Raw genomic sequence first — 23,432 nt, 5'->3', positions numbered from 1 at the left:
ACAAGAAAATAAAAATATATTAGCCTTATACACAAGATAAACCGAATTAACGTGAATATCCACAAGGTCACATAATTGGATTTTGTTTATAAATAAGGAAGTCAACCTGAATTCGATTATGGTGGATAGAGTAATATTTTAAAAAATATATAAAAAAATGACTCATCTAGAGACAGCATATTTCTAAATGCATTTGAGATAAGAATAATAATAATAGCTTCATCATCACAAAGAAACATTTTATACCTGTGTTATATCTTTACACTAGGTTTCATAATTAATATCAGCAAAGCAGGTTATAAGTTAGAGTTAATATTCCCCTCATTCCCGCAAGTGGTTCTGCATGTCATGCATTGGAAAAAGATTCGTTAACATGGTCCTTCATGGAATAGTTGTATGACAGTTGTGATTTTGAAGTGTAGGATATGTATTTTCCTCGATTAGGCTAGTATCAACATATTGAAACACGAAACAACAGAAAATGATGGTTTTCAGTTTGCTTATTTTATTCTCAAAATCAAAAGAAAATTAACCAGTTAATGGTAAATCACTAGGTTTTAGAAACATTTGAAATGACACATTCAATTGGAAAAACAATAGAACACAATTAGGAATAAATCAACTTAAATCATCCAATGAAAGCACAGACACATAAATTAATTTAAAGTGAATAGCCAAAAAGAACAAAACATGGCTAAATGAAATATTAAATTGGCATTAGGCCTACTACTACTACAAAAAAAACTGTTGTTCAATAACAAAGTCATGTTGCTCCAAGCCTCTGACTCGTGTTTTAAAGTGCGCATTGTTAACTTTAGAAGTCGCAAACAAATTAATACAGGGACATTTACAAACAAATAAACAATTAAATCATGAGCAGTGTGCTATATGGAAAATATAATTACAAAGGTCTGTACATAAATAATATCAGGCAAATTCTTGGAAGACTACGTTTTGTCCATGACGTGGGATTGGGAAAGCCCGTGGCAATGCTGCGCGCGACAGTCGACATGGCAAAGGGGTCTTTCCCTGGTCCCGAGGAGACGGTAAATGTAATTGGCAGAACCAAATTATCTGACATAAAATCATCTTTATCTAACAGTTGATCAAATATAACTCTCAAACCAAACAAAATGATTTTGGAAAGCAATCTATTATCGTATAAAATGTAGGCATATGCCAGCAGATATGATTGACACGTTTTGAAAGTCTCAATATTTGTGAAGGCTGGAAAGCTTAAGTTCAGAGAGCTCATCTTCGCTCAGGAGCTCCATCTGCATCTCATCCGAGTCACTGAAATGGGAGTGCGGGGAGAACTCGCCGTCACTGCGGTTCGACTGGAGGGAGTCCTTTCTGCTCTCAGAGCTGGAACTGGGTGTCCCCGAGGGAGACCGCATTTCTTGCTCCATCAAAGTAGAGAACGAGCAGTCTTCGACTGGGAATGGGATCCCGTTAAGCTGGACCGGTAGCCCAGTGCCTGCGTCCCTTTGGCAGGTGGAGGCGGAGGCGGAGGATCCCCGGGGACTCTCCGTGGCGGACAACAGGTCACACTTTGGCGAGTCCACACCGGGACCCTGGAGCAGGTCCGCCAGCGCGTTTATGTAGATCTGGGCCATCTGCAGGGTATCGTATTTGGAAAGCTTTTTGTCATTGTCGAAAGCAGGGATGACACTGCGCAGCTCGTCAAAGGCATGGTTCAAGCCATGCATCCGTCTCCTCTCCCGCGCGTTGGCTGCCTGGCGCCTCACCTTCTGCACAACGTTACCGGGATTGGATGGAGCTCTCTGTCTGCCCTCCTCGGCGCTTACCGATCCCTTTAGCCGACACAAGTCCCGCACTTTGAGCGGACTATTGGAACTCTTTCTAAAATTTGGGCTGTGGCCGGATGTGGGGAACCCGCCTTCCAAGCTGGAGCTGGGCGAGTGCAGCAGGTAGTCGGCGTGTGCCGCACAGGTGCCAGACTGCATGGGAGCCAGCCAGGCGCGTGGGTCACTGCTGTCCATGAGTGCCAGACTTGATGGGTACTCGCTCTGCTCCCCCCTCTCCATTTTTGAGTGCTGCACCTCGCACATCTTTGCGCCTTTGCTCCATTCCTCAACACTGATAACATCCATTTAAAAAAAAAAAACTATAAATCAGGTGGCTTGGACTAAGAACTTAGCAAAATATAAAATGCTGTGAAGAACGTTTATTTTGCACACAGTGCTCGCACTATGTCGCGTGCAGGACTCCTTCTCTAGTGTCTCAAGGCGCGGCATCGCTTTAAAAAGCGGCACGCGCCTGGGAGCCCCCTTTCTCAGCTGGTCGCGTGGCGCTTTGACCAATAAGATCACTTGGGGCAGGCGCGTGTTGGCGACCAATGAGAAGTCTCGGAAAACCCGAGAGAGGTTATTATGCCAAGACTTGTTTATGATAATGCCTCGGTTTAACTGTTTAACCGCACAAAGGGCAGTCCCTCAGGTCACACGCAGGGATATAGCTATATGGTTAGGAGTGTGGACAGCGCGAGCTTCAGCTCGTGGACTGTTTGAGGATGTCCATGCACCTGTCCAATACCGCAGGCATGTCAATAACTTCTTTGGCTCCTGAAAAACACCTTCAATAGTAAAGACAGTCATTTCGAAATTGACAATGTAGGCCTATCCCACCGGATAAAAACTGCTTGAATCAACGTCGTAGCACGTCATTTCAACCTCAAAAAATAAAATTGATGACAGTTCAATCAACGTGAAAAACTAATTGGATTTGCAAAAAGTTATCAACTTAAGGTAATTTCTTATTTCTTTTCACCCAACCTCACCTAACCTAAATCCAATGAAGTGTTGACATTTTTGTTGATTTCACGATGAGTTCACTTTAGTTCACAACTCAACCAAATGTAAACTAGATGTTGAACTGAGGTCTGCGCCCAGTTGTATGCATCTCTTAGAAGGGAGGACATAGGACTAAAATCCAGAATAGTGTCATTAAAACCTAAATTTGTCCAACGAAAATGGATGATCATAAAGCCGCGTCATTAATCATCATCATCAAGTTCCTTGTGGCTATAGGGCCTTTCCTACATTTTGTCCCGGTTGTAAGTTGGTCAACAATGAAATATAATTAGGTATAAGGCAAAACTTTTGAAATGCTGACAATATTTTGCATAAACAGTACCTTCAGAAAGTATTCATGCCCCTTGACTTATTCCATATTTTGTTGTTACAGCTTGAATTCAAAATGGTTTAAATATATTTTTTTCTCTCTCACCCATCTACACACAATATTAAAATAATGATAGAGTGAAAACATGTTTATAGACATTTTAGCACATTTGAACATCAAATATCTCATTTACATAAGTATTCACACCCCTGAGTCAATATATGCTAGAATCACCTTTGGCAGAGATTATAGCTGTGAGACTTTCTGTGGAAGTCTCCAAGAGCTTACAGACCTGGATTGTACAATATTTTCCTATTATTCTTAAAAACATATTAAAGCTCTGTCAAATTGGTTGTTGATCATTGCTAGACAACCATTTTCATGCCTTGCCAAAGTTGCCATAGATTTTCAAGCAGATTTAATTCAAAACTGTAACTCGGCAACTCAGGAACATTCACTGGCTTCTTGGTAAGCAACTCCAGTGTAGATTTGGCCTTATGTTTTAGGTTATTGTCCTGCTGAAAGATGAATTCATCTCACAGTGGCTGGGGGAAAGCAGACTGAATCAGGTTTTCCTCTAAGATTTTGCCTGTTCTTTGCTCCATTCCGTTTATTTTGTATCCTGAAAAACTCCCCAGTCCTTAACGATTAGAAGCATACCCATAACATGATGCAGCCATCACTATGCTTGAAAAATGGAGAGTGGTACTCAGTAATATTGGACTTGCCACAAATATAACACTTTGTATTCAGGACAAAAACGGGATAGCTTTTTTTTTTTTTTAGCAATATGTCTTTGTTGCCAACAGGATGAATGTTTTGGAATATTTTTTCTTCTGTACAGCCTTCCTCCTTTTCACTCTGTCAATTAGGTTAGTATTGTGGAGTAATTACAATGTTGTTGATCCATCCTCAGTTTTTGCCTATCACAGCTATTAAACTCTGTAAATGTTTTAAAGTCACCATTGGCCTCTTGGTGAAATCCCTGAGCGGTGTCTTTGCTCTCTGGCAACTACATTAGGAAGGACCCCTGTATCTTTGAAGTGACTGGTTGTATTGATACACCATCCAAAGTGTAATTAATAACTTCACCATGCTCTAAGGGATATTCAATGTCTGCTTTTATATTTTTACCCATCTACCAATAGGTGCCATTCCTTGCGAGGCATTGGAAAAGCTCCCTGGTCTCTGTGGGATGTTACATTGTATGTGTGGGGTACAGATATTAGGTAGTTATTCAAAAGTCATGTTAAACGCTATTATTGCACACTGAGTGAGTCCATGCAACTTATCATGTGACTTGTTAAGCTTATTTTTTACTTCTGAATTTATTTAGGATTGCTATAACAAAGTGGTTGAATATTTATATGCTCAAGACATTTCAGCTTTTCATTTTTAATTAATTTGTACAAATTCGAAAAACCTAATTTCACTTTGATATTATGGGGTATTGTGTTTTGGCCAGTGACAAAACAAATCTTAATTTAATCTATTTAAAATGCAGCTGTAACACAACAAAATCTGGAAAAAATCAAGAGGTGTGAATACTTCAAGATCTGTAGCTCCCATGTCCAAAAATCTGCCTATGCGTGAATTTAAGGTAACATTTCCAGACTCATAGAAATTCAGAAATTAATTTACTCCACGAAAAGGGCGCCAACTAAGCAAAGAATATTCCATCCTGGTTCTAGGAATTGAAAACAGTTTGACCAAAGAACTCGGCTCATGGGGTTCGTGCTCATTGTCAATTCACCGATCCGCTCCTCCATTCTATGAATGTTAAGGCCATCTCGAGTTTCATTTTCTTTTGTACAGGTTCAAAACCTTTTGATCCGGTTTACGGAACGCCCTGTTGGTAAAAGAGCTTCACAGGGATCGGAAAGATGAGCAGGGGGCTCGACAGCGCTTTTACTGTCATAAGCAAGCGAGGAGGAAGTATTGTGTGCGTTGAACAGTGCTGGGACAGTGATACCCGCAGCCCCCCCCCCTTCTTATAGAATGAAAATAACATTATATATCTAAACGAATTAAATATACAAATCATATGGATATCTCTAAGAATATGAGAAAATATTATAGGCTAGAAACTATTATCAAATAAAATAATAGCCGTAAAGGCAACCAGATAGCCTATACGTAAAACCAGCCGCAATGTCACTTTCTGAACACTCAGTTATTAAAAGGAAAATAGACTAGGCTACTGAATAACAATATAAATAATAATGACAATAATTATTGAGAAAATGAAGTCATACAAATAAACACATAGCAGGAATGATTGAATACGTTGTAACGTCTTTAGATATTATCTTATTCGAATGGCCATATGAGGTAGGCCTAAGGAAAAACGGAAATAATTGTAGCCCGTAAAAGACTATAGCCTACTGAAAGCTTTGCAATATCAAACATGTGAGTCCAGCCCGTCCATACAGGACAGCGGGCAACATCCTACAATTTCTGAGATTAAATTACATCAATCTTTTCACTTTTTATTCATGTATTCATAAGGCGTCGAGGCTTGAGGACTGGCGCCTAGGTCCGTCTCTCCACCTACAAGTGGCCGTCCAGTGAGCATGGAATGGCTCCTAAAGCAAACAACAGGTTGGATATTGTAGCTGTCGATTATTAAAATGTCGCATGCACAATGGCGACTCTATGTTCCATTCGACACGCTTAGGGGACTCTTTGGAAAATGGGCTCAAAATGTGAACCATTGGGGGCTTCCAGCGTGATGCAGTCTGCATGCTGCTCACCCCATTCCTGTCTCCGGGGAAACGAGGTGCACTGGAGGGATGCAGAAATAGGCTGATAATAAGAACACTACTACTACTACTATCAATAACAATAATAATGATAACAATAATCATAATAATAGCCTAATAAAAATAACGTATCTGTGTACCATTGGCATTTATTTACTTTGGAATTCCTACGGCCTTCGTGGAACAGCCAGAATTTGGATGATTAGGTGCCTTTTGTTTTTAGGCACAACTTTAGGCAATGGCAAGTGGATACCATGAAAAATAACCTTCATGTTTTAGTTTCATATTCCATTTTGTTTAATAAAGGCTCTATTATAAATAAAATGCTGTACACACGTGCACGCACTCTCGCTCTCGCGCTCGCAATTCCATTCAAAGGGCTCTCTCTTTCTCTCTCTCTCTCTTCAGATCAGATAGCACAACATTGTCTACAAAATGGTTTCCAGAGAAACAGCGCCACATCCTGCTTAAAAATGAAACAACACAATTGCTTGAGTAACGATAGTTAGCCTACCATAAGATACCACTATTTTCAAACGCTGACATCCCCTTGATTAGATTCTTCACCATATTGTGAAGAACGGACAAAAATGACTTTTACAAAACTGTAGTTTCAAAATCTATTGGATGGTCTTTCACAGATACCATTTCAATACTCCCAGAGTTTCATAAAAGGTAAAGAATAATGTCTTCTGAGTTAACAAAAGCACCCCCTTTACACATAAACCAGCAAACCTGGTCCCAGATAAGTTGTGCTCTCGCCTACACCTTATCACTCATTGTCACGCCAAACATGACAAGTGGTGGCATGACGGCACAAACAGACAGACTTTGACTTGCTTGGTATCTGATGTGCTCTCCCAACCCAGTAATGGGCCCAGCTGTTCCAAGAGGCAGTATCCTTCTTATGATGTGTCATTGAAAGTGATGTGAAGACCACACTGGGAGGAAGATTAACATAACCTAGAACCTGGGGAACCTCATTTATAAAACATTCACAGATTTGATCGTAAATTGTGCATACATAGAAATCGGAAAACTGAAACATCTTGACTGGCAAGGCCTACGCAGTCACAGCAAAGACTACAAAAACCATACCGCTGTAGAAAACAAGTTTATTAGACAAATTATACACAGAAAGCTTTGCCACTTGTAACAGAGGCCTCAGATTGTTCCGTTTGAATAATATGCAACACATATACAACAAAATAGGCCTATATTAAATACTGCACATTATAATCAGTTGAAAATTGATCAAGTAATCCTGTACGTTCTATGTATGAAATAAAACATGTCACGGGCATAGCAAGTTGTGCATGCTTCTTTTTAAGAACTTGCCTCCTCTGTTATTAACCAGCAAATCAAAATGAACTCAAGATGACATGAGAAAGCTTATGTGTGGGCTGGAACTGAAGGAAACCAAATGTATAGGGTGACTGCTAACTCGATGCTCATATGATATATTATTATTATTTTTTAAACAAATATAGCATCAACATGTAAAATATACATATTTCATAATGTGTCTGTCATTAATAGTAAATAAAATTTCTTTAAACATTGTCTGTGTCCTATTGTCATTCAATAGCCATACTGTAGCTTAAGAAAAGGACATCTAGAATGCTTGCATCAAACACTGCTTCGGTTCTCTACGCACAACATTTGCGGTTTAGTCTTAAGATAACAAACTGAAAGCTCATTCTAAACAACAAACATTATTAAATATTAATACAGTGTTAGTGAAAAGGTTAGGTTCCACTTTTCCCTTCACAAAATATTGTTTTTTTTGACCCCCTCCCCCCAAACTGCACCTAAATGGCCTCATTTAAACAATTGGCACTTTAAAAAAAGTTAGATAAACAGTACCCTTAACATTTAAGAAATGAAGAAAGATCTTTCAAAATGAATGCCATCAGCTCTACAGTTCCAATGGCAAGAAATCCTGTTGAAGCAGGAAACTGGCAAGGTGAAGCCAGCCTGCAATGATATGGCTTGTACTGTGGATGTTATCTGAAAGGGGTTCTCCTCACTCTGAGCTCAACTGTTTGCCCTTACAGGTACACAACAGTCAGTTAGTGGACTGGAGAATGAAATGTGACTTTTTTTCTGACTGAGCCCTGGTAGAACTACAAATTAGGTTTTAAAAAAAACGTTTTTGAATATGATTAATGATGCAAACCAGAGTAAGACTATAGCAGTCATTTAGCGCTTTTCAAAATTGGTAGAAAAAAAAAACAATGAGACAGCTCCAAACATTTTTTTTGTGTGACTTTCTCACCAAACACATTCCACGGATTGAAATAGATTTTCAAAGCAAATTCAATAAAATACATACAATAGCCTCAGCTGCTTTTTAAAGTCCTTTTTCTGTTGTCTTTTATCTTATATTTTCAGTTCCTTTTTGTCCCTCTATGCATCTCTCAAGTGTTTGTTTAGAGGCTGAGGCGCTCACCTTGAAATAGACAGCACAGTACAGGTGAGAAAAAAATATCCAAACTACATACAATCAAATACAGGTCAATGGGCACTGGTACAGTGCAGTGGAATTGATGGAGCCTTATGTGCACAAAAATGACGAAGCGTGCCCAAAGCTCAGACAGTGAGGTCTCAGTCTGCAGGGCAGTGGAGCCAATGGACACCTATTTTGGTGCAGATTTCAGATTTGGAGTACAGGCATTGATGATCAACACCAGAGAACTGAGTGGGATGGAGTCCCATATGGTGAAAGGCAAAGACAAGAACATCCTTCAAATGAGCATAGGGTTGTTGCCGATTTGTAGATCTCAAGAACAGAGAAGTGTTTTCTGTTGTAAAAAACAAATACATATCCTCCTTGTTGGGTCCAAAAGCTTCTTCAGAAAGGCAGTCCTCAAATGCCATGAAACGAAAAAGAGAAAACAGAGCCCCGTCACACCCAAAAGATCCCTAGACAACCATGAGAAAGATGACAATAAAGCAAATATTCAAGTCCCCGACCTCTCACCACCAGGTTTCAGCAGGAAAACCCCCACCAAACAAAAGCAAAGCCCCTCAAAAAATCAGAACTGAAAAAGATTCCTATGTACATAGATTTTTTTGAGTGCATTTAATTTCATCTTTCTCTCGCTGTGCGGCCTACTCCTTCTCGCCTCATATGGACGTGCCCCGGTCTGGGTCGTTGCCGTAGCCGAAGTTGGGCTGGGGAGTGGGCTGGTAGGGTATGGAGGACATAGTCTTGATGGGGCTGCGGAAGAAGCCTCCGTTGGGGGCTCTCTGCCTGAAGGGCCCCCCAGTCCGGTGGTCCTGCACGGGACCAAAGGCGAAGCCCTGTTGGGCCTTGGCAGACAGGCTGCGGCTGAGGGTCTGGATCTGCTCAGGGATGAAGGTGGTAGTGGTGATGTGCGTGTTTCGGAAGTCGCTGATCTGCTCCAGGGCCTGCCGGTTGGCCGGCATAGAGTCCATGTCCAGTGGCGTCAGGTCAATGGAGGAGGTGGAGAACTGTTTGTGGGGGCTGTCGTCCTCTGTGCACAGGCTGTTAACCCGGCGGTGAAGGTGCTCCAGGTCGATCTCCTTATCATCCTGCAGGGGGGGACAGGGTGCGCAGAAAAGGGGGCGAGAGGAGAGAGAGAGGTGGCGGAGGACAGGGTCAAAGGAGAGTGAGGATAAAAGGGGGAGAAGGAGGAGGGAGAGGAAAATGAGTGAAGGTTGTTAAAGGAGAAAAGTAGGAAAGGAGAAAGTGACGGAACGGTGAGGTGATTGAAGAGGGATGCATGAGTATGGTTGTCGATTGAGGAGTAGTGAGGACATCCATTGAGGGAGATCAGGGAAAAAAGTCAGAGGAGAGAAGGAGGAAACGAGGATTGATGAGAGGAGGAGAAGAGACCAATAGAGATTGATAAACACAGAGGAAAATAGACAAAGATGGAGTGACAGTGAGATGAAGTAAGAGTGAGATGGGATTGAAGTGATGAGCCGAAAGGGATAGGTGGGCCGAAAGGGATAGGTGGGGTAAGGTAAGGAGGTAAGGTAAGGAGAGGTAGGTAGGGACAGAGAAGTCTGAGCTGCAGTAAGGAGAACACACAAACAGACATACAGTGGGGAGAACAAGTATTTGATACACTGCCGATTTTGCAGGTTTTCCTATTTACAAAGCATGTAGAGGTCTGTATATTTTTTTTATCATAGGTACGCTTCAACTGTGAGAGACGGAATCTAAAACAAATATCCAGAAAATCACTTTGTATGATTTTGAAGTAATTAATTTGCATTTTATTGCATGACAAAAGTAATTTGATACATCAGAAATGCAGACCTTAATATTTGGTACAGAAACCTTTGTTTGCAATTACAGAGATCATACGTTTCATGTAGTTCTTGACCAGGTTTGCACACACTGCAGCAGGGATTTTGGCCCACTCCTCCATACAGACCTTCTCCAGATCCTTCAGGTTTCGGGGCTGTCGCTGGGCAATACGAACTTTCAGCTCCCTCCAAAGATTTTCTATTGGGTTCAGGTCTGGAGACTGGCTAGGCCACTCCAGGACCTTGAGATGCTTCTTACGGAGCCACTCCTTAGTTGCCCTGGCTATATGTGTTTCGGGTCGTTGTCATGCTGGAAGACCCAGCCACGACCCATCTTCAATGCTCTTACTGAGGGAAGGAGGTTGTTGGCCAAGATCTCGCGATACATGGCCCCATCCCTTCTCCCCTCAATACCGTGCAGTTGTCCTGTCTCTTTTGCAGAAAAGCATCCCCAAAGAATGATGTTTCCACCTCCATGCTTCACGGTTGGGATGGTATTCTTGGGGTTGTACTCATCCTTCTTCTTCCTCCAAACACGGCGAGTGGAGTTTAGACCAAAAAGCTATATTTTTGTCTCATCAGACCACATGACCTTCTCCCATTCCTCCTCTGGATCATCCAGATGGTCATTGGCAAATTTCAGACGGGCCTGGACATGCGCTGGCTTGAGCAGGGGGACCTCGCGTGCGCTGCAGGATTTTAATCCATGACGGCGTAGTGTGTTACTAATGGTTCTCTTTGAGACTGGTCCCAGCTCTCTTCAGGTCATTGACAAAGTCCTGCCGTGTAGTTCTGGGCTGATCCCTCACCTTCCTCATGATCATTGATGCCCCACGAGGTGAGATCTTGCATGGAGCCCCAGACCGAGGGTGATTGACCGTCATCTTGAACTTCTTCCATTTTCTAATAATTGTGCCAACAGTTGTTGCCTTCTCACCAAGCTGCTTGCCTATTGTCCTGTAGCCCATCCCAGCCTTGTGCAGGTCTACAATTTTATCCCTGATGTCCTTACACAGCTCTCTAGTCTTGGCCATTGTGGAGAGGTTGGTCTGTTTGATTGAGTGTGTGGACAGGTGTCTTTTATACAGCTAACAAGTTCAAACAGGTGCAGTTAATACAGGTAAATGAGTGGAGAACAGGAGGGCTTCTTAAAGAAAAACTAACAGGTCTGTGAGAGCCCAAATTCTTACTGGTTGGTAGGTGATCAAATACTTATGTCATGCAATAAAATGCAAATTAATTACTTAAAAATCACACAATGTGATTTTCTGGATTTTTGCTTTAGATTCCGTCTCTCACAGTTGAAGTGCACCCATGATTAACAATTACAGACCTCTACATGCTTTGTTAGTAGGAAAACCTGCAACATCGGCAGTGTGTCAAATACTTGTTCTCCCCACTGTATATCTCCAGGGTCTACAGGGTGTTGCAGCTCCTCTGGAATCCAAACACACACACCGCTAAAGGCAACGTGCTGTTAGATTTGAGCATGCCATGCCGAACAACCAATCAAGCATTAATATGGTCTTATTAATTACTGACCGCTCCTTGTGGAGCAAGTCGGCGAGAAAATAGATTACAAATGCGACACAACGGTCAGATTAGGATTCAGCCATTTTTTTTTGCAACATGTTGCAACATTGTCGTGTAGGCATTAAATGTGTGCAGATGCTTACATTTACACACTAGTTAAAGTGCAAGGTAGCTACATGTATTTAATGACTGGTTTTGTGAATACAGTTGGAGGGGAAAGGGGTTTACCCATCTTTCCCACATGTGATACAGACATATAAATTGCACTACTACATCCACATAAAATGATTGGTTCACATCTTTGTGATGGTCACACTCAGAGAGGAGTTTCATGCTTGTGCTGAGAGGAAAGATGCAAGATGATTGTGTCCCTTGTGGGGGAACAGGGGTACAGTGGGGTACCGTTGGATGGAGGTGGAGGAACACATAGCGCTTACTCCATTTTGGGAGAGGGCATCCCCGGTGGTGGGTACAAACACAGAGTCACTGACAGAGCTACTGACCATGTGGAGTGGAGGGGGGTCTTGCCCCGGGTTACCCTCTCCATCTCAGAGGGGGAGGGGGCATGAGGGGGTACTGTTTGTGGTGATCTGGTCATGCCACACACCCAGGAGTGGGTGGGGATTGAGGAAGGAGGGGTGGTTGAAAGTAAAGGAACGAGGTGGTGAGAGAAAAACAGTGAGTGACAGAGGGCCAATCAGTTGACTGCTAGAGCCAGGTCACCTTATGGGTAACTACCGTACGACGAGAGGACCGGCCTGTTGGATCAACTGAAGAGTGTTACATGTAGTAGCATTTTGCTAACACACAAAGCAAAATATAAGACTAAGAAAATATAAGAGTTAACAAGTGTTCTAAGCGATTGGCCTCTGTTTCAATCAGATGTGTAGGCTTCCATTTTGGGGGGGAATTCATTCACGTTTGAGGGGCTCACTTTCATTCATATGAATTGAAATGTACAGATTTACACTGCAGACCTTAACAAAAATGTCTATAGAGCATAAGATGCACCTGACTGCACACCTAACCGTATTACGCTTGGTCGGCGAGAGCATGCTGCAAGCCCTCTAGTGGAGGAAAGGCATCATAGCTCACATGTTGGCAGGCGGTGCCAGTGACTAGAAATATCATCAATGCGATAGTTTTGTTGTTGTCAGCAGAAAAGCAATAAATATGACAATCTGGGTTGTAATTCCACAACCGAATGGTTTGAGTTAGCTCTAACAAGAATCTCACAGCATCCGCTCCTATTTAAAGCTTCTGTCATAGGTATAACCTGGAGGTGGGAGGAGAGGCAGCGAAAGAGGTCATTCTTATTTTAGGGATGAGTTGGGAGGGATCGTCGTTGGGTTCAACCCTGTGCTGGACGATCAAGGCACACGGGATGTCACAGCATGCAGGTGACTGGGGATAATGGGGGGAGGGGGCAGTCCTGAGAGTGGTGAGGGGGATGTCGTGAGGGGTGTCATGTTGGTGGTGGCACGGTTCAGCTTGCCTGGCGGAAGTGCCATCAGCCTGTGTCTGTGTATGTGTGTTTGTGGGTGTTTGTGCAAGGACAGAGAGACAGTGGCAGACAGACGTACACAAGGACAGAGAAAGGATGAGAGCAGGCAAATGGGTGGATGAAGGAGGGATTTTGTCGGAGGAGAGGCGGGGGTGAGTAGAAAAGACAGCACAGTCAGCCCATACAAACACACACACAAACGCTCTGTGGGTTTTTTTTTTACGTCCGAGGAGGAGCCTTCGAAGATATACCTGGAAGGGTGAAAAATGGCATTTTGTATTGCTCTCCCTCGCCCGCTTTACCCTCAACACAGTGTACTTATCTACAAAACAAAACCAAAAGGGAATGAGAGCTTCAGCCAGCAGGGACAGTAAATCAGACATGATCAAACATTTTGTGCTCAACATTGTGAACAAAGTGGCCGTTCATTGTGTGTAGTGTCCAATACTCCTTAGCCACCCTCTCTTCCTTTATCATTACACACGGTATATAGCAAGACAGATCCACCACCCACCACCCAAACGACTCCAAGTAACATCAACATCTGTGGTACATGTATATAGCCACAGAAGCACAGTCATACCATATAGCAGCAAAGGAGATACATTGGTGAACAGAGGATAAGGATTTATGGTAGTATTGCCTTTGTGCTATTGTATAACTGCCCTGTACTGTGCCATGTATTTTACGTTTTGTGTGGACCCCAGGAAGAGTACCTGCTGAATGAGTAACAGCTAATAGGGATCCCAATAAACTTAACTAAACTGGTTAAAAGACACAGTGGGCCATACTGTGTGTAGCCTATATTACTGTTGTGCCTATGAACAAGGGACCTATCCCAACACTAACATGAACTAATGTATGTGCTAGATATTTCAAAATGCATCTGGCAATCTGTTTGTATTGGAAATGAATCCTGCAACATTGAAGGATTGAAATGCTTTCATTTAAGAGACCCCCAACACCACAATCCTATATCTGCTTGGAGGGTAGAGTTTAGCAAAGCCTCATTGGAGTTTGTGACCAGTAGTAGAGGACTAACTCTACTGAACTCTATTCATCACATGGAAGCCTCATCACCGTGTTAATCATTACACAACACATCCCACAACACAACAAAACACAACACAGAGACGCAACACAGAAACACTAACAGTGATCACATAGAAGCAGAGGCCTGAACAGGGACAGGCCTCTAAAACATTGGGATGAACAGAATGCAGCATTCATGTACCAGGAGGAAAACAGAGATACAAACGCAGCTCGTCCCCAGGCAGCTAACGTGGCTTTGGGTTGGAGCTCAGTGGGAGCTGTGTGTTTGTGGACCGTGAGTGTGTGTGTGTGTGTGTTTGTTCCCATAAAGTAATAATACATTATAATGATTATTTCTATTGTTGAATCTTTAGGTGACACATTTTTTCTGATTGCAACTGATGAAGGAAACGGAGAATGGAAGTACTGGAAATCATCGAGGCGTTATGCAAAACGGACAACAAATGGGACAGCTTACAGAGAGAGACAGCCTACAGGGAGGAGGTGAGGGCTCTGGGAGTGGGGTGCCTGGAAAACAACCTCTCACTCAACGTCAACATAACAAAGGAGATGGTCGTGGACTTCAGGAGACAGCGGAGGGTGCACCCCCCTATCTACATCGACGGGACCGCAGCGGAGTAGGTGGAAAGCTTCAAGTTCCTTGGCATATACAATCGTGGCTAAAAGTTTTGAGAATGACACAAATATTAATTTTCACAAAGTCTGCTGGCTCTGTTTGTATGATGGCAATTTGCATATACTCCAGAATGTTATGAAGAGTGATCAGATGAATTGCAATTAATTGCAAAGTCCCTCTTTGCCATGCAAATGAACTCAATCCCCCAAAAACATTTCCACTGCATTTCAGCCCTGCCACAAAAGGACCAGCTGACATCATGTCAGTGATTCTCTCATTAACACAGGTGTGAGTGTTGACGAGGACAAGGCTGGAAATCACTCTGTCATGCTGATTGAGTTCGAATAACAGACTCTAAGCTTCAAACGGAGGGTGGTGCTTGGAATCATTTTTCTTCCTCTGTCATCCATGGTTACCTGCAAGGAAACACGTGCTGTCATCATTTCTTTGCACAAAAAGGGCTTCACAGGCAAGGATATTGCTGCCAGTAAGATTGCACCTAAATCAATCCATTTATCGGATCATCAAGAACTTCAAGGAGAGCGGTTCAATTGTTGTGAAGAAGGCTTCAGGGCACCCAAGAAAGTCCAGCAAGCACCAGAAAAGTATCCTAAAGTTGATTCAGCTGCGGGATCAGGGCACCACCAGTACAGAGCTTGCTCAGGAATGGCAGCAGGAAGGAGTGATTGCATCTGCATGCACAGTGAGGCGAAGACTTTTGGAGGATGGCCTGGTGTCAAGAAGGGCAGGAAGGAAGAACATCAGGGACGGACTGATATTCTGCAAAAGGTACAGGGATTGGACTGCTGAGGACTGGGGTAAAGTCATTTTCTCTGATGAATCCCCTTTCCAATTGTTTGGGGCATCCGGAAAAAAGCTTGTCCGGAGAAGACAAGGCGAGCGCTACCATCAGTCCTATGTCATGCCAACAGTAAAGCATCCTGAGACCATTCATGTGTGGGATTGCTTCTCAGCCAAGGGAGTGGGCTCACTCACAATTTTGCCTAAGAACACAGCCATGAATAAAGAATGGTACCAACACATCCTCCAAGAGCAACTTCTCCCAAATATCCAGGAAATGTTTGGTGATGAACAATGCCTTTTCCAGCATGATGGAGCACCTTGCCATAAGGCAAAAGTGATAACTAAGTGGCTCGGGGAACAAAACATTGATATTTTGGGTCCATGGCCAGGAAACTCCCCAGACCTTAATCCCATTGAGAACTTGTGGTCAATCCTCAAGAGGCGAGTGTACAAACAAAAACCCACAAATTCTGACAAAATCCAAGCATTGATTATGCAAGAATGGGCTGCCATCAGTCAGGATGTGGCCCAGAAGTTAATTGACAGCATACCAGGGCGGAGTCCTTGAAAGAGAAGGCACAACATTGCACATATTGACTCTTTGCATCAACTTCATGCAATTGTCAATAAAAGCCTTTGATACTTCAGTATTCCATAATAACATCTGACAAAAATATCTAAAGACACTGAGGCAGCAGACTTTGTGAAAATTAATATTTGTGTAATTCTCAAAACTTTTGGTCACGACTGTACATCACTAAGAAACTGAAATGGACCACCCACACAGACAGTATGGTGAAAAAGGCACAACAGAGCCTCTTCAACCTCAGTAGGCTAAAGAATTTGGCTTGTCACCTAAAACCCTCACAAAATTGTACAGGTGCACAATTGAAAGCGTCCTGTCGGGCCTGGTTGCCTGGTATGGCAATTGCACCGCCCGCAACCGCAAGGCTCTCCAGAGGGTGGTGTGGTCTACTGAATGCATTACCGGGGGGCAAACTACACGCCGTCCAGGACACCTACAGCACCGGTTGTCACAGGAAGGCCAAAAAGATCATCAAGGACATCAACCACCCGAGCCACTGCCTGTTCATCCCGCTGTCATCCAGAAGGCGAGGTCAGTACAGGTGCAAAGTACAGGTTTCATTCAAAGAGGAACACCAGCTTAATTGCGACAAGCCTAATGCGATTGAGCAGCTGTGTCATTACTCAGTGTTTGTTGGTCTGTGTATGCTTGTATGCACGTTGTAAGCTTGTTGTATGTCTGTCTGTGTGTGAGCGAGCTAGGGAGCAGTCCTTACAGTACATAGTGCACTACTTTTGACCATATGGTTTCAAGCCCTGGTCGAAAGTAGTGCACTATAAAGGAAATAGGGTTCCATTTGGGACGAAGCCTATATTGAGGACCGGAGGGAAGGGATATTCCTAATGAGAAAGGGCAGTAGTGCAGTATATTGAGGAAGCTGATGGCTCCTAGTGAAAGCCTCTTGACTGCAGACACACTGGGTCACTCTGACACACTGCACCGGGCCCAGCAGGATGTGACCTCACCACCATCACCCTGCCGACCGTAACCACGGTTCATAAGCACAGTCCCCAGCGTCACTGTGGGCCATGGGCAGGGTGAAGTGTAGGGCTCAACTAAACAACATGGCTAAGACACCACTACTTTCACCATGGCAGCTTTAGGCTACCACTACAACTCTTGGATTCCGTAAATAGTATGAAGTTCAAAGTTTATAATGCAGCACTCTATATCCAGTTTTATGTGAATTAGCCAAATCAGTTCAATATTCAAAGAGGATGAGGGCTCGCAACAGATCACTACTACCCAGCTTTTTACAAAACTCACTCTTTAAAATCAATACCATGCAAATATTTTTTTTTTTTAACAATGCAACCAATATCCATGCAGTACCTAACCAAAGTAAAGGGCAATTTTGATAGGACTATTTGAGTGCTAAATTAAGTGATGTGATAATCACATTGATTTCTCAATGCTCTTCATTACAAAGACCTTGAACCCCAGGCACCGATACACTGGTCAGTCAGGGTCCCTGTATTGAAGGTTAATAAAGATGGCAGGGGGCTACTGGGCTTCTTTGTATATGATCACTGGCCAGACATGCTCACTAGTTAACCTGACACATGAAAGCTGTTGTGAGTGCAGGGGGTCATGGGTAGGGGGTAGAGGGGGATAGAAAGCTGGGGTGGGGTGCTATGATGGGGAACAGACTTGAGACGACACAGGCCTCGCTGCCTTGATCAAAAGCTTTCATTATTGTCGAGCTGAAGAGATGAAACAGGCATTCTGTTGAGCACCCGGCTTCCTGTGGCGTGGCTATGATGTCGTGACCCAGTCAACAACACACAGACACCAGCTGAGAGGACAGAATAGGAGGGGGTAGGAGAGGTGGGAAGGGAAGGAGAGGAGAGCATGGCAGAGGGGTTATTGATGAGGGTGTGTGCATGGTTGGTTGTGGCTTGATAGGTGGGTTGAGAGGGATCTCGGCAACATAGGAAATTAAATGTGAAATAAAAAAATGTATAATGTTAATGGAGTAAACTATTATTTTAGTGGTAAACTGACCCTCATTTTAAGATTTACTTTGCTTTATTACAAAATGCATTTTCAAAAAAATTATCCTAAATTAGTGCCACTCCATGGCTTGATTTAATTTGTGATTCTAATTTATACATGACTAATGAACACTAAATTGGGCATGACAATATTTATTTTCCATAATTGCATTACTCTCTGCTCGTTAGTACATTTGCATTTCACATCAGCTTTGCTGAGTAGGATTTCACAGTCCTCGAGTCTCAGGGACAATCATTTCCATAACCACTGTGCTTGGGTCTGGATGTGATGAAAACGCCTTGGCTGTGCCTACCTGCTCATTAGGTGGACGAGTGGAAGAAGAGATATGACAGAAAGAAAGATAGGAAAGATAAATTATTGTGCTATGCATGGCTGTACCTTGTGTTAGCAATCAAATGTACAGGGGACATCAAAATTCAATACAGCCCTTTAACATGGGATACGTTTCTGTTTCAAGCTGGTGTGCCTTCTTCTCTATGACTCTATGGTGTTGTTAACATAAGAGTCTGCATTTATGTCTCTGGCCCGAAATGGACTGGACAGAGACACAAATGCCAGATGGACTGGTCCATCTTTAGCCTAGTGGGCCTGTCTAAATGGGGGTTTTGGCAGAATGGTCCTTATTTGAGGGCCACGAGGAAGAAAAAGAACCAGTTTGTTAGAAATGCCTGCACTGATTTCTGGTCCCTGTCTGTCCCTGCCTCTGTCTGGGTTAGAGCATGCTGGAGCAATCCCATAGGCTGTCTTTATGCGGCCATAAATATGTGGCATAAAATACCTCATCTTTGAGGAATCAGACTTTCAAGGAAATATTTAGATAGCCACATTCCAAATGCAGTTTAAAGAGAACTGTTTGTCTTTTGAGTGAGTAACAGTTGCTGCAATTGATGATGCTCATGGTGGTTTAAGCCCTGAAACCATGACCTAGTCAGTGTAGCTTGTGTGAGCTTCCGGACCCTTTCGTTTTATGAATTTTACAAATACACTCGAAACTGGTGACATTTTACACAAACCCCCTCATATACTACAGCATGTGTGCGTCCCAAATGGCACCCTATTCCCTATATAGTGTACTACTTTTAACCAGAGTCATGTGGACCCTGGTTGTCCTTGTCAAAAGTAGTGCACTATATAGAGAACAGGGTGCCATTTGGGATGCATTCTATGTCATGTGCAGTCACAGTAACAGATGTCAGTTAAATTGAACCTCTTCTAAAAAGAGGTTTGTTCCCACGCCTTATGTAGTTCCAGTGTCATAGATGGAAAACCCTGGAGTGAGCCGGAGTTTCACTGTGTTCATCTTATCAAACGCCAAATGTTTGTTTATTGTCTGTCCTAACCAGCTAGCCAGGGGCAGCTTTGACACCACAGCAAGGGACAGACCACTTGACTAACAGGTTAACAACTGCTCTCCTCACTACGTACAAACATCTGTTACATTATGACACTGACAACATGTACAGTAGACATGACAACCATGACATGTATCCGGAAAACAAAATGTTCAAGTCAAGTGTTACCGAGACCCCCAGACACAGACCCCCACAACCACCCTGGCCTCCCCCAGCTCCTCACCTCTTTGGAGGGGACTCGTGAGCCCTTCCTCCTTGTCCACCAGGTCTCCACCATGGCGATGAGACAGGAGAGCACCACACCTGCCGCCAGCACGCAGAACACGCCGGCAAAGCTGTGGATGTCCAGGGCGCTGCCGCGGTGTTTTGTGTGCACCGCAGAGTACAGGTCACACGGGCTGTCCCGGGGCCACCACTTCAGCTTCAGGATGTCCATGTCCCCGTTCTGCTGCAGCTCCAGGATCCTGACACACACACAGATAGATGCACACACACGCGCACATGCACGCATGGACAGACATGGATGCGCGCACACAGATATACACACAAACAAACAAATTGAGTACAGATGTGTTATTGTCTGCAGGTGTATACAGGAATAGGGCAAAATCTACATTTCATTCAGATTGGACTGCATCACATTTTCTTCAGGATGTAGGTTATAATCTACTTGCCCTGAAGAGTAAGTAGCTTAGACTCCGTGCCATATTTATTAGGTACACCCATCTAGTACTAGGTCGAACCCCCCTTCGGGACACAAGGTGTGACATTCAAATGCTGCTCAATTGGTATCAAGGGAACTAACGTGTGCCAGGAAAACATTTCCCACACCATTACACCACCACCACCCGGTACAGTTGACACCAGGCAGGATGGGGCCATGGACTCATGCTGCTTATGCCAAATCCTGACTCTACCATCAGCATGACACAACAGGAACCGGGATTCATGCGAGCAGGCAATGTTTTTCCACTCCTCAATTGTCAAGTGATGGTGATCCCGTGCCCACTAGAGCAGCTTCTTCTTGTTTTTAGCTGATAGGAGTAGAACCCAGTGTGGTCGTCTGCTGCAAAAGCCCATCCATAATAAGGACTGACAAGGTTGTGCTTTTCCAAGATGCCATTCTGCACACCACTGCTGTACTGCGCCGCTAGGTAGCCTAGTGGTTAGAGCGTTGGGTCAGTAACTGAATGGTTGCAGGATCAAATTCCTGAGCTGACAAAGTCAAAATCTGTTCTGAACAAGGCAGTTAACCAACCCACTGTTCCCCGGTAGGCTGTCATTGTAAATAAGAATTTGTTTTTTACTGACTTGCCTAGTTAAATAAAAATAAAAATATTTGCCTGTTTGTGGCCCACCTGTTAGCTTGCACAATTTTTCACATTCTCCTTTGACCATTCTCATCAACGAGCTGTTTTTGCCCACAGGACTGCCGCTGACTGGATGTTTTTTGTTAATTGCACCATTCTCTGTAAACCCTAGACACTGTCGTGCGTTTAAAGCCCAGGAGGCCAGACATTTCTGAGATACGCCTGGCACCGACGATCACAATACGCTCAAAGTTGCTTAGGTAACTCGTTTTGCAACATTCTAACGTTAAATTGCATAGTAATTCAGAGCATGTGCAGACCAGCTGGCTGGACTGTTAACGGACATATTCCATCTCTCCCTTTCCCAGTCTGTTTTCCCCACTTGCTTCAAGATGTCCAACATTGTTCCTGTACCCAAGAAAGCAAAGGTAACTGAACTAAATGACTATTTCCCCATAGCACTCACTTCTGTCATCATTAAGTGCTTTAAGGGGCTAGTTAAGGATCATCTAACCTCCACCTTACCAGACACCCTAGACCCACTACAATTTGCATACAGCAGATCCACTGATGGTGCCATCGCCCTGCACACTGTCGTATTCCATCTGGACAAGAGGAATACCTATGTAAGAATGATGTTCATTGACTACAGCTCAGCTTTCAACACCATAATGCCCTCCAAGCTCATCACTAAGCTTGGGGCCCTGGGTCTGAACCCGGCCCTGTGCAACTAGGTCCTGGACTTCCTGACGGGCCACCCCCAGGTGGTGAAGTTTGGCAACCACACCTCCGCTACGCTGATCCTCAACACAGGAGCCCCACATGGTTGCATGCTCAGCCCCCTCCTGTGCTCCCTGTTCACCCATGACTGCTAGGCCATGCACGTCTCCAACTCAATCATCAAGTTTGCAAACGACACAACAGTGGTGGGCCTGATTACCAACAGCAACAAAACAGCCTACAGGGTGGTGAGGGCCCTGGCAGAGTGGTGCCAGGAATACAACAACCTTGTTTTCGTCTAGACAGAGGCATATAAACTGAGTCACAAAACATTGACTGACATAGACTGACTAGGTGAAAGCTATGATCCCTTACTCTTGTCACTTAAATCCACTTCAATCAGTGGAGATGAAGGCAAGGAGACAGGGTTAAAGAAGGATTTTTAAACCTTCAGACAATTGAGACATGGACTGTGTGTGTGCCATTCAGAGGGTGAATGGGCAAGACCAAATATTTAAGTAACTTTGAACGGGGTATGGAAGTAGGTGCCAGGGGCACCAGTTTGAGTGTGTCAAGATCTGCAACAGTGCTGGGTTTTTCACACTCAACAGTTTCCCGTGTGTATCAAGAATGGTTCACCACCCAAAGGACACCCAGCCAATTTGACACAACTGTGGGAAGAATTGGAGTCAACATGGGCCAGCATCCCCGTGGAACACTTTCGACACCTTGTAGAGTCCATGCCATATCTATGACTCTGGCTAGACTAAAATAAGGTTTTTGTATTCAAAGGCAAGCACTGAGTATGACTCATGTCATTCGCATTGTATGATGATCTGAGGGTTGAATCTCAATTGTATTTCCTGGATTCCTCGCATCCTCTCTCCTCACCTCATTCTCAAAACACATTGGAGGTCAGAGAAGGAACCTTGACTCTTCTCCTCCAATGCGAGGGAGGACACTAGGACTCAAGAAAATACATGAGATTCCCCCTGATTCTCTGCAGTTGTTTGAATGGTCCTCAAACACTAGAGGGCAATATTGGACAAATAATGATGCCACAGACTGACAGCTGTATTAACCTGTCAAAATAATTATAAGAAATATGAATATGTTTTGTAGCAGAGTGTTACTACTTTTCTCTAATGACGTTATGCTGTCCAGCTAAACAAATTAACAATGACATCCAATAAAAACCCTCAAAGGTTGATTGGAGCCTTCTGTTAATTTACAGAACTATATTTCAGAGGTCTGGCTTGCGGTATCGCAGGAAACAAAATTAACAGCACACACACACACACACACGGACAAAGACACACGAGTGACTTGAATGACAACACTTATCTTTGACTGTGCCTCTACAAAGTATAACAAATAAAAATGTTGCCAAAGTATCTCAAATGCAAATATAGTACAACGGTAGTTTACACAATTAGAAAATGTCTTATTATATCTTAAATATCTTATTTCAATAACATATAATACTATATTATAGACATTATTTTAACCTCTTTAACCTCTGCTACATAGGCACATAGAACTGTACGGTCTGATTTTGGGATTACTGTTGGGAGACTAAGGGATCTTATTTAGATAAGGTCCACATAACAGATGACTCAGATGTTGGCTCAGATGGAATGAAAAAGAGGAATACATGCTAGTGAAACGTCCAATCAGAAACAGAGACTTGATAAGCTGTAGACCATACTATCTACCTAGAGAGTTTTCATCTGTATTTTTCGTAGCTGTCT

General features: G+C 43.4%; 2 protein-coding genes across 4 annotated transcripts in view; both read right to left on the bottom strand.

Annotated features, from left to right (window-relative positions):
* Positions 1-727: 727 nt before the first annotated feature.
* On the bottom strand, positions 728-2,114 carry LOC110536622 (transcription factor Atoh1-like). The gene has a single exon (XM_021622364.3). It carries the CDS (start codon positions 2,112-2,114, stop codon positions 1,212-1,214), a length of 903 nt encoding a protein of 300 aa, XP_021478039.1. The 3' UTR covers positions 728-1,211.
* A 4,893-nt stretch (positions 2,115-7,007) lies between these two features.
* grid2 (glutamate receptor, ionotropic, delta 2) overlaps positions 7,008-23,432 on the bottom strand; it is a 559,781-nt gene continuing 543,356 nt past the window's right edge. Inside the window, exons 15-17 of one of the 3 annotated variants that reach the window (XR_002475295.3) lie at positions 19,875-20,115; positions 13,476-13,546; positions 7,008-9,464 (exon numbers count right to left, since the gene is read on the bottom strand). Coding sequence is in view for 2 of the 3 variants with exons in the window: in XM_021620869.3 (XP_021476544.2) it covers positions 9,036-9,464; positions 19,875-20,115 (670 nt within the window). In the remaining variant the exon portion in view is untranslated. Of the gene's footprint in view, positions 9,465-11,876; positions 13,242-13,475; positions 13,547-19,874; positions 20,116-23,432 lie in introns of those variants that run through there. The other 2 variants (XM_021620869.3, XM_021620870.3) reach the window with 2 other exon arrangements.

The sequence above is a fragment of the Oncorhynchus mykiss genome, chromosome 11 (genome assembly GCF_057628025.1).
Source record: "Oncorhynchus mykiss isolate SJ-2025 chromosome 11, ASM5762802v1, whole genome shotgun sequence".
NCBI classification, from domain to species: Eukaryota; Metazoa; Chordata; class Actinopteri; order Salmoniformes; family Salmonidae; genus Oncorhynchus; species Oncorhynchus mykiss.
The sequence above is the reverse complement of the archived record's forward strand: the minus strand, read 5'-3'. Positions and strand labels throughout refer to the sequence as shown.